The sequence below is a fragment of the Pelodiscus sinensis genome, chromosome 1 (genome assembly GCF_052426305.1).
Source record: "Pelodiscus sinensis isolate ZL-2025 chromosome 1, ASM5242630v1, whole genome shotgun sequence".
In the NCBI taxonomy this organism is placed as follows: Eukaryota; Metazoa; Chordata; order Testudines; family Trionychidae; genus Pelodiscus; species Pelodiscus sinensis.
The window spans coordinates 122,135,035-122,149,844 of record NC_143052.1 but is presented as its reverse complement, the minus strand read 5'-3'; the positions used below and the strand labels follow the sequence as shown (position 1 = coordinate 122,149,844).

Here is a 14,810-nt window from a genome sequence, read left to right as displayed (position 1 = left end):
CCCGAAACACGTTCTAAAAATAAATAAAGCAGCTGCTAAGAAGGGGAAACTATTTCAGGAGGACCAATTCCTTTGTTAACAATTCAGAACTGCTACAGCACAGAGCTATAAGCCATACAAATATGTTATAGTTTGTTACCCAGATAGCGCGACTCAGAACCAAAATAGATGTTCTTACCCTTTTTAGCAAAGCAAAGTGCTTGTGAGTGTTCCGGTTACACTCCGTTTCGGTCACATTTATTTTCATGCATGTTGCAGCTGTGACTGAACGTTGTGTCTAGCTGAGAGACCAAAAGCCACAGCACTACTCATGCAAAGACCTAGAGTACCACAACAAGCACAAGGTGGTGCCTGTGTGCCATCAAGACTTCCTGGGCAGAGATTGTTGTGGGGAAGCTAGCAATGGCCAGGTTTCCTCATCTACTAGGAGACACTATAAATGTGGGGTTGGAGTGGGAAGGGAGGCTGCAGAATGCCTGCACCCTCGTGCATGAAAAGCAGCTTCTCACTAGGCATCAAAGCCCCATATTCTTAGATGGGCTAATTTGTTCAAATTTGAGACACCCAAGCCTCCCTCCATTAGTCATTACCCCCTTCCCCATGTTCCTTTGTTCATCTGGCAGAGTGTCATAAAGACTCCCTTAGCTTTTTTTGCTTTAGTACAAGCATTTTCCTTCTCAACTCCCCAGCTTCTACTAAAATCATGAGGACGACCCTCCTTTTATATGGAAATAATTCAGTTAAAAATAGAGATTCTGATTCTGTTTCCTGCTTAAAAGTATCAAGACATAAATAGGGTTAAAAACACTAGGTCTTTTACTCTGATTTTACTGATGGACTATTGTTTAAATAGGTGGAAGAGAAGGTAGGACCAAGAGCAGAAGCCAAGCAAAATGAAAAATAATTGGAAAAAAATGGCTGAACATTCTCAAGTCGAAACATGACATCTAAAGTTTTAGGAGAAGATTTAGGAGTCAGGTTATGGCGCATTGTCTCAACACCACCAAATGCCTCAGTGCTTCAATTTTTAAACTGTCACTTGGTGAACAATTATACTCGGTTACACTTCTGCTAACTCTCAAAATTTTGTTGCAAATCTCGTAATATTTGGTGCATCAACCCCAGCTCCTGGAGTCCAGTGATTATCATAAAAATTCAGTTTGTGTTTATAACCAAAAAAAAAAAGTTACAGCCTCATTGTTTCAGAGAAAAATCTTCACAGGTGAACTCTAAAAGAGTCAAACACCAGGAAGCAAATGCAAAGAATCCTGCATGTATTAATCATTAAAAACTTATGATTTTTAAGATAATCATGAATTTGTAATCCCAACTCATGATTTTTTCAATGCTTTGGAGCAGTGATACTACCCTTGTGGCTGCTCAACAACAAGATACAACGTATGAACTCAAAGATGCCAAGCAAAGCAGCATGGTGGATGGCTCCCTGCTATTCTCAAATCACTTATTTAATCCAAGACACACCAACAAGTAAGGATAGTCTCATGGTTAAAGAGCATTCTGCAGCTAGGCAGGTCATGAGCAAACTCACAATTGTGCGACAAATTGTGATATAGGCACTTTCCACTAGGGACTAGCATGGAATCACTACACTCCTTTTAATCTATGACAGGGTTTCCCAACCTATGGGTCAGGACCCAAATATGGGTCGCCATTACATTTCAAAAGGGTCGCCGAGTGTCTCCCCAGGTGGCTATGCTCCCCCCCCCCCCCCCCCCCGCTTTCGAATTGCCGTGGGTCACCAAGTCTTCCTGGTCTGGTAGCACTTTATAGACTAACAAAACATGTAGATACCATCTACATGTTTTGTTAGTCTATAAAGTGCTACCAGACCATTTGTTGTTTTTTTCCTGTAACAGACTAACTCAGCTACCCCCTGAAGCTCAAGACTTCCTGAATTGTCAAAATGTGTCCCCATCTGGAAAAGGTTGGGAGCTACTGAGCTATGATCTCTGGCAGGATCTGAATTCAGGGGTGAGAGGCTAAGCGTGCCACACAATTAGAAAATGCTTTCAGACTCTAACTCGACCAGTCTAACAAATAAATCTTCTGTATGTTCACACTAAGAAATAAATCTTCACTCAAATACAGGATTTTTCCCATGAATAAATAATCCGTAAATGTTCCTTATCTAGTGATCTACTTTCACCACATGGGAACCACTCCACATCTTTAGAAGAGCTGATTTATTTCAGTACAATGATCTCATATAAGCATATTTATCTTTGAAACCTAATATGCCTTCATTAAGAATATTATTGGTTTTATTATCTTCAAATAATCTGGCTAGTTTATAAAAGAATTAGGTCATTAAAGAGGAGGCAGAACCTCCAGCTAATTATACAAGAGGACCGCGTTTCTTCATAGTGTAACAACCAAATACATGAAGTCAGCAAATCACTGTCTGCAACACAAGTCAACTCATTAGCACAAACTGAAAATACACATGAACTAACCCATGGTGAACATGAAACGACTAAAAAAAGGGGCACTGGCTGTTAAAGATTACTGGCTCCTCTGTATTTAAAACAAATAAAACAAAACAAAATAAAATAAAATAAAGCACAAAGAGCTATGACACTGCTCTTAGAGATGGGGCCAAGGATTAAAGGTTCAGATCTAAACTACAGGAAACTTAGAGCTAGAGTTATGGGCAAAATCCATCTTTAAACAAGAAAAGCACAGAATACTCACTGAACTTGACCATATTTTTTCTGTAATCAGTATCACTTTAAAAGCAGCAACAAATTATACAACTTTAATTTGAAAACAACTGAGAAGAGGGAGGTGATGATCATGATTATGGAAAAGCATTTTAAGAAGTTCGCTGAAAGTCTGGGAGTGCCTGCTACCCAGATAGGAAGATGCAGTCATACCTGACAGATGTCTTTTAGATTTTGTTATTTTTTGTTTGATTTTTACTATATATTGCTTAAAGTGAGCCTCCACTCATAAAAACGTAGAGCTCTGCAAATTTGCACGTACCCTCTTGATATCTGCAGGTATCTGCATCCACAGATGTAAATGCAGATACAAATATTGTATCCACACAGGGCTCTGGTGATTAGGTAAAATGTATAACTCCTTACTCAAGAGATCTGCTCCCAAGTATGTGTTCCCAGTCAGAGCCGCTCCCTTTAGTGACTATGGAAAGATTTTGCTGTATTTAACTCTTATTAGCATGTTGGAGCCAAATCTGGGACAGTGAGTTGAATTCTATTCTTTTTGTGTGCTTCATCGGCAGAATTATGTATTAACTTCAAACTGAAAGCAACAGAATTGCAGTGATACAATTAAGTGCAGAATTTGCTTTGAAATAACTTTGTTACCGATGATGCTATGCAAGAAGGAATGAAAAATTAGACTGCCTTTTAATTTGTGAGACTCATAGCTAGAATTTTTTTTTAACTTGAAAACTAACCATATCTGACCCAGAAAGAACTGAGAAACAAAACACAATCTATGTGTAAAGAAAAGAGATTGAATAAATGCTTTGCCATGGGCACTATATAAATTAAATAGATACACGTTCAACAGAATGAGAATTTTTATTCATTAGTAACTATCTTAAAAACCCTGAAACTTCAGAAAGGTTATGATGTCATTGTAAATTTCATAACTGTACACTATATTTACAACGGGACACACTGAAACCCTGGTTTCCAATACTTTGGAACATTGAAAAAAAGCCTGGATCCATATCCAAACTTTGAATGACCGGGCCTTCTCCAAGTTTAATCACATTAATCCATCCAGTTCCAGCACACACAAAGGGAAATGCAGGTATGATTTCCACTGCACTTTTTTAAATTCAAAGTTAGTTAGAAAAGGAGACAAGAAAAGCAACTTGATTCAATCCCATTTAGTTAATTAATACAATATGGATTTCAAATGGAGACATTAAGTGCTCATTTTGTTCAACAGAAACATTAGTTTCCCTCTGAATTCCCCAATGAAAACTACTTGATCACTTTACATAAACAACTCCTTTCTCTCAGATGTTAAGCGTACAACACACATAGCTGGTTCCTCCTGGGCAATCTACACACTTAACGATTCTCCTTAAAATATTTCACATCTGTAGTTTAACATAACTACTTGTCCTTTTGTACAAAAAGGGCATCTGAAACAGTAAAAGTTCATTTCGTTTTTAAATGCTTACTATGTAGAATAGGATTTAGCAGGGGTTGGTCCTGTTTTGAGTAGGAGGTTGGCATGGATGATTCCTGAGGCCTCTTCCAATCCTAATCTTTTATGAATCTTCTATTCTATGAATCTTGCTCTCTTTCTTTGCGAGTCATCCCAACAGGAAGAACAATGAGAATAACTTCAGACAGCCAATTTCAATATTGTAGGATTGAAGAAATATCTGTTAACTGTACCACATTATACAGAACACCATGAGTAATGCTAATCCAGACTCTTTTCCATCTAGGTCACTAGTTCAAAATTCCACCTGTAGTTGAAAGTGGTTACCATCTGACAGCTGTGTGGTGGTCGCTATGAAATGAATTTGGTGATTTCCTTCCAGTTCCTAATAGGCAGGCACATCTCTATTACAAAGCCACCACCAAAACTGGCATTATTTAGCATCCTTATAATCCTAGCAGAGAAACCGAATGGACACAAGGAGAGAACTACCTTCTGGCTGGTACAGATGGATGAGATGGCTCCTGAAGCTCATGCATAAGGCAGGCCAGCAAAGCCAAACTTAAACTAGTCATTCAGAGATTTTCCTTTATCACGGATATAGTTTACTTAGCACTAGTCACTAGCATTCATGTATTTTTAAATCAACTTCTTGTACAGCACACAATTGAGTCCCATGTTTATTCTTGTTCCACACAGCTCTGGTATTAGTAAGAGCTAGCATTCTGTACTGTAAATTACAGACTTTAGAGGTGCTGAAATTATAGATCATTTTATCTATTTTACAGAACCGAACCAAATAATTCAATCCCCTCCTTCCGATATCAGCGTGTTATGTCACTTTGGGTCTTGGTCACAGATTTAACATTTAGCAGCCTGATCCAAAGTAGGGATGTAAAATCCTGTTTAAATGGCTAACTGGTTAAACGTGTTTAACCGTTTAACTACTTAAAAAGGGGGGGCACCCCAGCCTGGCTGGGCTGAAGCTCCCCCTTCCTCCTGTTTTAGGCAGGGGCTGTTCTGACTGGGCTAGAGCAACCCCCAGCCTAACGTGGGCCACACAGGGCTGGAGCAGACCCCGGCCAGCGGGGGCAGGGAGCTGTTCCAGCCCCTACAGGTTAACCTTTCACATTCCTAATCCAAAGCCTGTTCAAGTCAGTGAAAAGACTCTCACTGGCTTCAGCAGGTTGAGATCAGGCCCCAGGTCACTTGTATAAGACAAAAACTACTTCAAAGACACAGCTCTCCTCCTAGAATCTTCAATAAGAGAAAAGTTCAGCAGCTGTATTATTCCCAGGGCTGGTTTCTCTCGACTAATATTTCATAGAACTTCATGTGCCACTAGATGGCACCAGAAGTCAAATAGAAGCAAATTCTAGCAACGAAAAGCACTACATTCTTACAGGGACACATATTCAAAAACGGCCTCTAGTTTTGCATACAATGTTGTGAATGTTACTAATGGAATGCAGTCTTAGGAACACAAGAATTGAATCCCTCCAAGGGCCATGTAGTTTTGTATCCATCTCCAATGGCAAACTGATTGTTGATGGAAAATTGGGTTTCAACTAACCTAAAATTTTCACTAAACAATGTCTGCTTTCCACACACAAATTTAATTTTCTCATAAAAAATACTGACTGGCCAATCCCTTGAAAATTTTTCCACCTTGTGGTGCATCTGGAAAATATAGTCCACCTAGTGGCTTCCTGGAAATAAAAGGCAATTAAATCATGAGGCCCTGAAGCAGCTTTTCTGAACCAAATTAGGTCCTATTTTGTCCCAGATATTTTGGTTTTCAATTTTTGATTGTAGAAACCAAAAACCCATTTTCTGACCAGCTGGTAGCATGTAAAACAGGACACCAATGTTTTATAAGAAACTCGAGATGATATTGTACCATTTGGCTTTGGAGCCATTCAATCAGAGCTTCTGCTGTTGAATCAGGGATCTGACATCTCAATCCTTCTTTTTCATCTGCTTCCATCATCTCTAATAAACCACGTAAATCCTCCACAAGGTGCAGCGCTCGCAGGCTCCCCATAAATGGGGAGGTAGGGGACTGACAATCAAATATACCGTTGGAATACTCCAGAGCTTTGGAACCTAGACAAAAAGGTAAAGGGACAAAGATTATATTAGATAAGCCACAAGAGTAAATAAATATATAATACAATTATGAGACTTGCCATAGCACATCTAGGAGGTTCGGCATCTATAGAGATTCCCAGTGACATGTATTTATTCCAAATAAAATTCAGACCTAGACTTGGATTTTGAACTTGCCAGATTTTAAGGATGTTTAGATACAGCCTGATCTGCATGTTATAGCACAGACGTAGGTAATTCTTCATTGCCAGGCATCTGCTATCCCGATGCTACCTGTAACTTGCATCTTTTCTACAATTCTAAATCTAACATGGTCAATCAAGGGCTGTTAAGACTGTCTTGCAGCAGACTAACATGCCAATATGAAGCACATGGGAGCTCAAGGCAAAGCTTGATGCACCAGCTGCCCAAGGCTACCAGAGGTTGGGAATACAGTGGAAAAAATAAGCTCAGCCTTAGCTGATTACATGACCCAAGAGTGACATTGATAGGTTCCGCAGGGAATGGCAATCAATATGTGTCACTCAGGAAAGATAGAATACCCTGATGCAATGCCTTAGAAGCCTTTAAAAAAAAAGGGGGGGGGGGGAGAGAAAGTAAATATTGAATCACTTCCTCTAAAATTAAAATCCTATGCCCAAACAAACTGGATATGAGTGTGTTCACGCTTGAGCATTAATAAGCACAAGTTAGCATTCAATAACACAAAGGATATTCACTCTAAAATTAAAGGTTAAATAAAAAAGCAAAGAAAGTCACAGTTAAACCTGATTTAAGTTAGCTTAGCTAATTCTGTCTCAATACTTCAGTACACTGTTTTTTGACGGTCATATCTGTAAACTTCATACTGGAATGCCAAGATACAATGGGACATTAATGACAAAATACCAGTTTTTATGCTATTCACTGTTTGGATATTGCAGATATATACAGAATATGCACTTCCTTCCAAGCCTTCATTTATCTGGCAGTCTGAAAAATGTAAGTATTCCAGCTGTTAATTTCCCTTCAAAAAAATTACAGAAATCCCTCTCGGAAGTATAGGAGGTGATTGGACAAATTTAACAACTCCTTTGCAATATTATTTAAAAGTTTGTAAAGATATATATATATAAGTCTTTGGTGTTGTAAACTTCCTGACAGCCGCCCTTTATTTTTATATTAATCCCTATGTTGTCCAAGTCTACTTAGGCCCTTCATAATACTGATGTTTGACCAGATCTGCATGCTAATATCTACTTACAGACATTTTTTAGAGACACATTATATAAATTATACATCGTTATGACCTGCTGTATCCGCTGTACATGTGTAGCAAAGGTCTTTAAGGAGACAGCATTGTAGAGAAAATCCAGTTGTAGAAAAGCATGCATTTTTTGAAACTTTTTGATACTTTTAAGAGAAATTATTGTATGTGGGATTGTGGAAGCCTTCCTATCTCTGACACTGCCTACGCAGACTACTTAGTCAATTTGAACAGCTGTTTGGATAGCTCTGCTGGAATGGAATCAAACCAAAAATGTGTCTCTGCCTTGTTTCGCTGTTCTATATCATTTTTTTTTCTCTGCTCACTGCAACTTTAAGAGTTCAGGAAGTAATATACTTTTTCATCTCTTTTCCCCAGCCCAGTAAAATTTATGGGAGAACTGCTCATACTTATGAAAACATTAAAGTTAGAGATAGACCCAAACCAAAGCCCAAATTCAAAGAGCCTCTACTTTGAAGGGATCAAAATTGAGTTCTTGATCTTAACTGTCCCATTCAGGACCATTTAAATAATGTCTCCCAAGAGCTGAGGGAGGTACAGTACTAGACAAGTATTCCCTTTCTGACACCCCACTACTCTTCAAACACACTAATCCTGATCTGAAATATCCATTGGCTATTCTAGTCCTTCAAGTTGAACCACATTTCCCATAGACATGGGGAGGTAGGAGAAAAGCCACAATCAAACTGGCATTATGTGTATGCAAGGATTTGTGCTATCCTCTTTCAAATTTGTCTGCTCCCTTTAAGTTTCACAACTAGTTAGTAGGAAACCATCAAACACAGTTCTATTTGTATCCTCCTCCTACTGGAACTCAGCCCTACAGAGACAAAAAGGAGGGTTGGGAACTGGTTAAACAAACAGCACAGTGTTTTGACCTGCTATAATGCCGTCCATCTGTTCCAAAGCGGCAGCCAACATGTCACTCGCGTCACTCATCATCTTCCTGCTTCCCAAAGGTACTCGCTGCTAAACCCTAACGAGAAAAGAAATGATAATTCTGTTACACGGACACAAATACTTCAAAAGCCTCAACTATGCAAATCAGTCTGCAAATGGATATTCATTTCACTGTTGTATTAATGTAGATGGAAAACCTGAGCCAAAAGCATTAACATAACCCAGTCACTGTCCAACATTAAAAAAGGTCTGGGGTTTGGTATACACAGACCTCAGCTGGCTTACTACTATGGCAAACCAACCACTGAAGATCCCTGGTAAGTGTTTATTAAAGATACAAAGAAGGGGAGGAAAAGTTGAAGCAAATTCTATGAAAAGTAGTCAGTCAGACTTTCATTTCAACAACACCCCTCGTTCTTTTTCCTTTATCTGGAGAGAACTTTTAGAAGGAACCATCCTCCACCTTGTTTGACAGTCCCTTAGATGGTATTCAAGATGGTAATAAAATAAGTTAGTGGAAATAGGCTAGAGTTGTTGCTCAAGTTTGATCCCATTTTATTTCAGGTGGTTTTGGGGATTCAGATGGAGTTGGTAGGGCTAGCACTGCTATCAGCATCCTTCTCTCTGGCCCATTCTGGGCAGGGCATCTCTCGGGATCAGGAGACAAAGGCTGGGGTCAAAGGAGACACAGGGGGACAGTCATGATGGCAAAGTTGCTCCAAGAGCCTCATTCTGATTTATTTTCCATTCTCTCCCTGCCCTCTCCCCCGCCATTATTTTGTCCAGCAATAATGTCTAATATTTTACATCAATTTTGGTTCATTAATTTTTGGTTCCACTAAGTATTAGCTGTAGTCTTCTTTGTTTACACAGATTCAGTTTTGTCTCACTTTCATACCTTTTTAGAACAATTATTGAAAATCAATTTCCTCCAATATCTGTTGTTTTATAAGTTATTGCATCTTATGAACTTTCATATACTTATTTACAATTGAGCTTACAATGAGGACGCATTTGTATGCCCAATTCTCACAGCATCACTCAGAGTCCTGTAAAAATTCAGGAAACTTCTTAAGCAACAGGGCTCTTTCCTGACCACTGGCAGTATCAGCAGATGCCTATCCCCCAAGGTCTGACAGAGCTACAAGGAAATCAAGCCTTTGCTTTGCAGACTGGTCCACATCTTTGGAGGCCTGTTCACAGTTCATGTGCACCAGCTGCCTGTACTCAAGAACTTTTGTTGCCTCTAATATCCAGCAGCAGCAGCATATGTACAGTTCTGAAATTTGCCAGAAAGGAGGTAAACTGAGGATAAATCTTCAATCACACCAGTAGCCCGAGTCTCTGCTTTATAGCTCCCTATGGCTCAGAGCTACTCTTTTCTTCTGTAATCCCTCACGAATTAAAGACAGTCTCACAGTGGATGAGAAAGGAAATATCTCTTTTGGTTAACAGAGTACCATTCTATATCAATGGTGCATCTAGGGGGAAAAAACACAATTTCTGATAATCCAGGTTTCTGGAAGTTCAGATAAATCAGGATTTAGTGTACTGCACATTGCTTTAATAGAAGCAAGGGGAAAACAGCCCATGTGTAATGTTAGGACTATGTATGTAGAAAAAACAAGAGAGGACAAGTGGGGTAAAATAAAAAAAAATCCTCATAAACAACAAATAAAATGAATTAGTAAATAAAAATACAAAAAGACAGTTCCTTGCAAGTAAGGAGAGTGCTTTTAGTTGTTATCTTTTTAACAAGAGTCAGCAGTGTGAGAACCAATGTTCCCTGTAAAGTTGTGGGTATGGGTGGCTCTCCAAGAGAGATTCAAATGCCATCTAGCTGATCTGCAGACTGCCCACAGCAGGCAGCATATGTTTCTACTAGTGGTGCACATCTGCGCACATACCTCAGGGCACACAAAATTTACTTTGCACGTGGATGGAAAAAATTAGAGGGAACATTGGTGTGACCCAAACCTTCCCCTGGGAGAAATCCAGGGAAGACAACACAGTTATATCACAGGTCATCTAATGATAAAAGTGTTTAGAAGCCAAAGAATAAAGAGCGATTTAAAAAAAAAATAGACTTTTCTCAGATGGATCCTTTCAGTAAAGCTTGGAATTGCTAACAAGCACGATACACTTAACAAGATGATGAGCCGGGAGTTTTGGAATCTAAATGGGTAATTTAAAGAAGAAAGCTGTATATTTAAGTTTTGGTCCTCAAACTTTATTTCTTTGCTGAACCATTCCCACTTTCCCAGGTGCAACAATTCATCCTTGTTTCCTGTTATCCTTTAGTTCATGAGAACATTCAACTTTAGAAAAATTAACATAAGAGGCTTTTAAAGATGGTAACCTCACTTCCTTTGTACCAATTTAAATGAACTGCATCAGAGCTTGCTCACTGAGGCAATTGCTGATAACCCTTTAGCAGGAATCAAAAGGGGCCAAAGTCAAATGCACTAGCAGCAGCACATTGGAAGCACCTGGCATGCTAGAGTTCAAATCATATCTTATACGAAAGTAACACCCCCCACACACACAAGGCAAAAAAACATTCTGCAGATGTAAAGGAGACTTTATATTTCTAGTAGGGCTCTCAAATGTTTTAAAAAAATAATCACAATTAATCACAGTTTTAATCATTATTAAACAATAATAAAATACCATTTACATTTATTATACATATTTTGGATGTTTTTCTACATTTTCAAATATATTGATTTCAATTACAATGCAGAATACAAAGCATAGAGTGATCACTTTACATTATTATTTTTATTGCAAATATCTGCATTATAAAAAAAAGTAGTACAAAGTTAAAGCACAAAAGAGCATAAGAATAATTAGCATATCTGGCACAAATACCTTGCAATGCCAGCTACAACTGTGCCATCTGAGTGCCAGTTATCCGGTTCACGTGACATTGTAAATAAGAAGCTGACAGCATTATCATCTGTAAAGGTAAACTAACTTGTTTGTTTTAGTGATTGGCTGAACAAGAAGTAGGACTGAGTGGACTTGTAGGCTTTCAAGTTCTATGTTGTTGTTTTTTCCAAGTCTACAGGCAGTCCCCGGGTTACGTACAAGATAGGGACTGTAGGTTTGTTCTTAAGTTGAATCTGTATGTAAGTCGGAACTGGCATCCAGATTCAGCCGCTGCTGAAACTGATCAGTTTCAACAGCGGCTGAATCTGGACACCAGTTCCGACTTACATACAGATTCAACTTAAGAACCCCAGGCATCCCCAAGTCAGCTGCTGCTGAAACTGATCAGCAGCTGATTCCAGGAAGCCCAGGGCAGAGCAACTCTGCCTCGGGCTTCCTGTAGTCAGCCGCTGGTCAGTTTCAGCAGCGGCTGACTTGGGGACTCCTGGGACAGAGCAGCTGGGGTGCTGCCGGGTTCGTCCAGTAGCGCCAAGGAGCGGTGCTGTGGGACCAACCGGCAGCGCCCCACCTGCTCTACCACAGGCCCCAGGCTTTGCTCCATGTCTCCCTGGTCTGCTGGGGGGGGGGCACTAGCTGCGTCCCCCCCCAGCAGACCAGGGAGACGCGGAGCAAAGCGGCGGAGGACCCGGGGCGCTTCCAGCTGATCTGGTAGCGCCGCGGGTCCGGCCTGGGTCCTCCGCCGCTTTGCTCCGCGTCTCCCTGGTCTGCTGGCTCCCCCAGCAGACCAGGGAGACGGGGAGCAGCTTTTCTCGCCCAGGAGGAGGCGGGCGGCGAGACCAGGCGTCCCGCCGCTCCAGTCCTCCGGGGTGAGAAAATCCCCGTTCGTAACTGCGGATCCGACATAAGTCGGATCCGCGTAACTCGGGGACTGCCTGTACTTAGGTAACAAAAAAACATAATTCTACATTGGCAAGTTACACTTTCATGGTGAAGAGATTGCCCTACAGAACTTGTGTGAAGTGAACTGAAAGTTACTATACTCTGTTTACCATGTTTATAATGCAAATACTTGTAATAAAAAATAACAAAGTGAGCAATGTACACTTTGTATTCGGAGTTGTAAATGAAGTCAATATATTTGAAAAGATAGAAAAACATCCAAAATATTTATACTAAATTTAAATTCATATTCTACTATTAACAGTGCAATTAAAACTGATTAATCATAATTTTTAATTGAGGTAATTTGTTTTGGGTTAATTGCAATTGACAGCCCTAATATCTAGACATAATACACAGTATTTACTGCTTGTGTAAAAATCCTTGCATACAATATAAAATTTGAACCAAAATGATTGCTCTCTCAGAGCTCACTATATTTGGTTATTACAACCAGGGACCAGCATGTGACTCCTTTGCCTTATACCTAAGGTTAAAGGCATCAGACCAGTAGTTCTCAAACTTTTTCATACGATGGACCAGCAAACTTGTTCAAAAACTTTTGGCAGATTGGCACTGAAACATTTGCGTATTCATTATGGCAATTCATTTATTTGCATATTTGTTATGGTGATTAATTCTGAGCGGTCATGTGTTATTTTACATTGCATCTGTACACACACAATGCCCTGGCCCCCAGAGGAGTCCTGCTCTCCCAAGTGGCCCAGCTAACCCCGGAGCAGCCCCGCTCCGCCATGCGGACATCTTGTCATCAGATCAAAGGAAAATGAAGTAAATTTTGATACCAATCCAGAAAGTCAATCAGCCTTTAAACCAAATAATCCTAATGAATAAATTGCTGCTATAGAAAAACAAAAACGTAGACTCAAAAGTTTTTATAAAATCCCAACAAAAACCCAGAAGAGATTATATTAGGAACATATTTTCGATCATTATTTGCTATTAAAATCTAAGATAAATAGTCTGTCAATTGCCACGAGGCTTTAGGCATCCCTATCCCTGGAAGATGGATTGCTTTCAACACTACAATGAACGAGGCTCGCCAACTACTGGGCCAGAGATCTGTACAATATTTTACCCAACCCCTTGCAGCTCAGTGCAGAACTGCAGCTGGAGCGGAGCTGCCCTGTTCAGGCTGCCCGGAGCCTTCAGCCCGGCTGGGCAGTGCCCCCCTCTGCCTTGTCTGCTCCAGTTCCATTCCAAGCCAAATCTGTATCAACAGTGTGCGAAAGTTTGAGCTGTTGCTTCCCATGCCTTGGCTTACCCATTAGAGTGCATCTACACTACACTACAACAGGAGCTATAATTTACAGCTTGGTTAGATGCCCCATGCTAGCTTTGAGAGAGCATGTGTGCTAAACATAGTGCAGTAATCACAGTTGCACAGCTAGCCACCTAAATACATAACTAAGGCCTCTCAGGTGGATTGTCCCCTCAGGTGGTGACCCTGTGCTGTGCCACACTCTTTTTAGTTCACAAGTTCAAATCAGAGCTAGTGTGTGTGTACAACTACCTGGCCTGGCAATTACACCCCCAGCTCCAGTATAGACACATCTTTTATGATGGGAAGATTTGAGTCTCCAGGATGTCAATCTGGATCCCTTCAGACACACTAAGATCGCCTTTAAAAAAATAATTGTCTTCACCAAGATGGCAAGCCACTGTGCTGAAAGGGAGTTTATATGCACATGCTCTGTACTTACAAGACGCTTAAGCATGTGCTGAACCTTAAGATCACCAGTAGTTCCACCAAGCAATCTATCCGTATGCTTAAAGCTCAGCATATGCTGTAGTACTTTGCTGAATCAGAGTGACTATAAATCATAGAGGTATGGTAGCCTATATTCCAACAAAATGAAGATACAGTTCCAGGGATTCTCTAGATCCTTGTGGCTTACATCTGGTACACATTAGTCCATGTGAGAGAACAAGTCTATATAAATATAGATACAGCACAAGGCTAAACAAAAATCAGACAGGGAGAATCATTTTAACCTTTTGCATGCCCTGCCATTTTGTCATCTTAACAAAGGTCAGGTTATTTTCAGCGTCACTGGAAACACTCTCCAATGCAATCAATGCAGAAAGCTGTTCCTCTGACCTTTGATGTAAATTATAGAATGCAGATCCCTAACAAGCACAAAAAATTTCTTAAGTTTCCCTACACAAGTGCCATCTTCTTGGTATAAACCATCTGGCTGGGTAACTTTCATTGTAGACTGCCCTCTATCTCTGCTGAAGTGCTCAAAAAGGCCAGTGAGCATCATATTCTTTCCAGCAAAGCTTTTCTTGCAGCAAATCAGCAATAAGGGGATCTGAACCTTAAGGATATTCTTTGAATGAAAACTACTAAACTTACATAATGACATATACAGGTTTTTTTCCCCTAATTACCCAAGTTTGAGAAGCTTCAGTGATTTCTGGAAGGAAAAAAAGTAACATGTGGCTGAGTTACACTTACAAAAAGAACCTCCAAATCAAAGAAATATAGCTGCAGGTTTTTGGCATAAAGTAT

General features: G+C 40.0%; 1 protein-coding gene across 24 annotated transcripts in view; it reads right to left on the bottom strand.

Annotated features, from left to right (window-relative positions):
- PPFIBP1 (PPFIB scaffold protein 1) overlaps positions 1-14,810 on the bottom strand; it is a 163,218-nt gene that overhangs the window by 64,901 nt on the left and 83,507 nt on the right. For 23 of the 24 annotated variants that reach the window (XM_075899106.2, XM_075899057.2, XM_075899163.2 and 20 more), the window contains 2 exons: positions 8,422-8,519; positions 6,068-6,273 (listed from right to left, as the gene is read on the bottom strand). In XM_075899106.2, coding sequence (XP_075755221.2) covers positions 6,068-6,273; positions 8,422-8,485 — 270 coding nt within the window. In that variant the 5' untranslated portion in view covers positions 8,486-8,519. Of the gene's footprint in view, positions 1-178; positions 1,248-6,067; positions 6,274-8,421; positions 8,520-14,810 lie in introns of those variants that run through there. The other variant, XM_075899201.2, reaches the window with a different exon arrangement.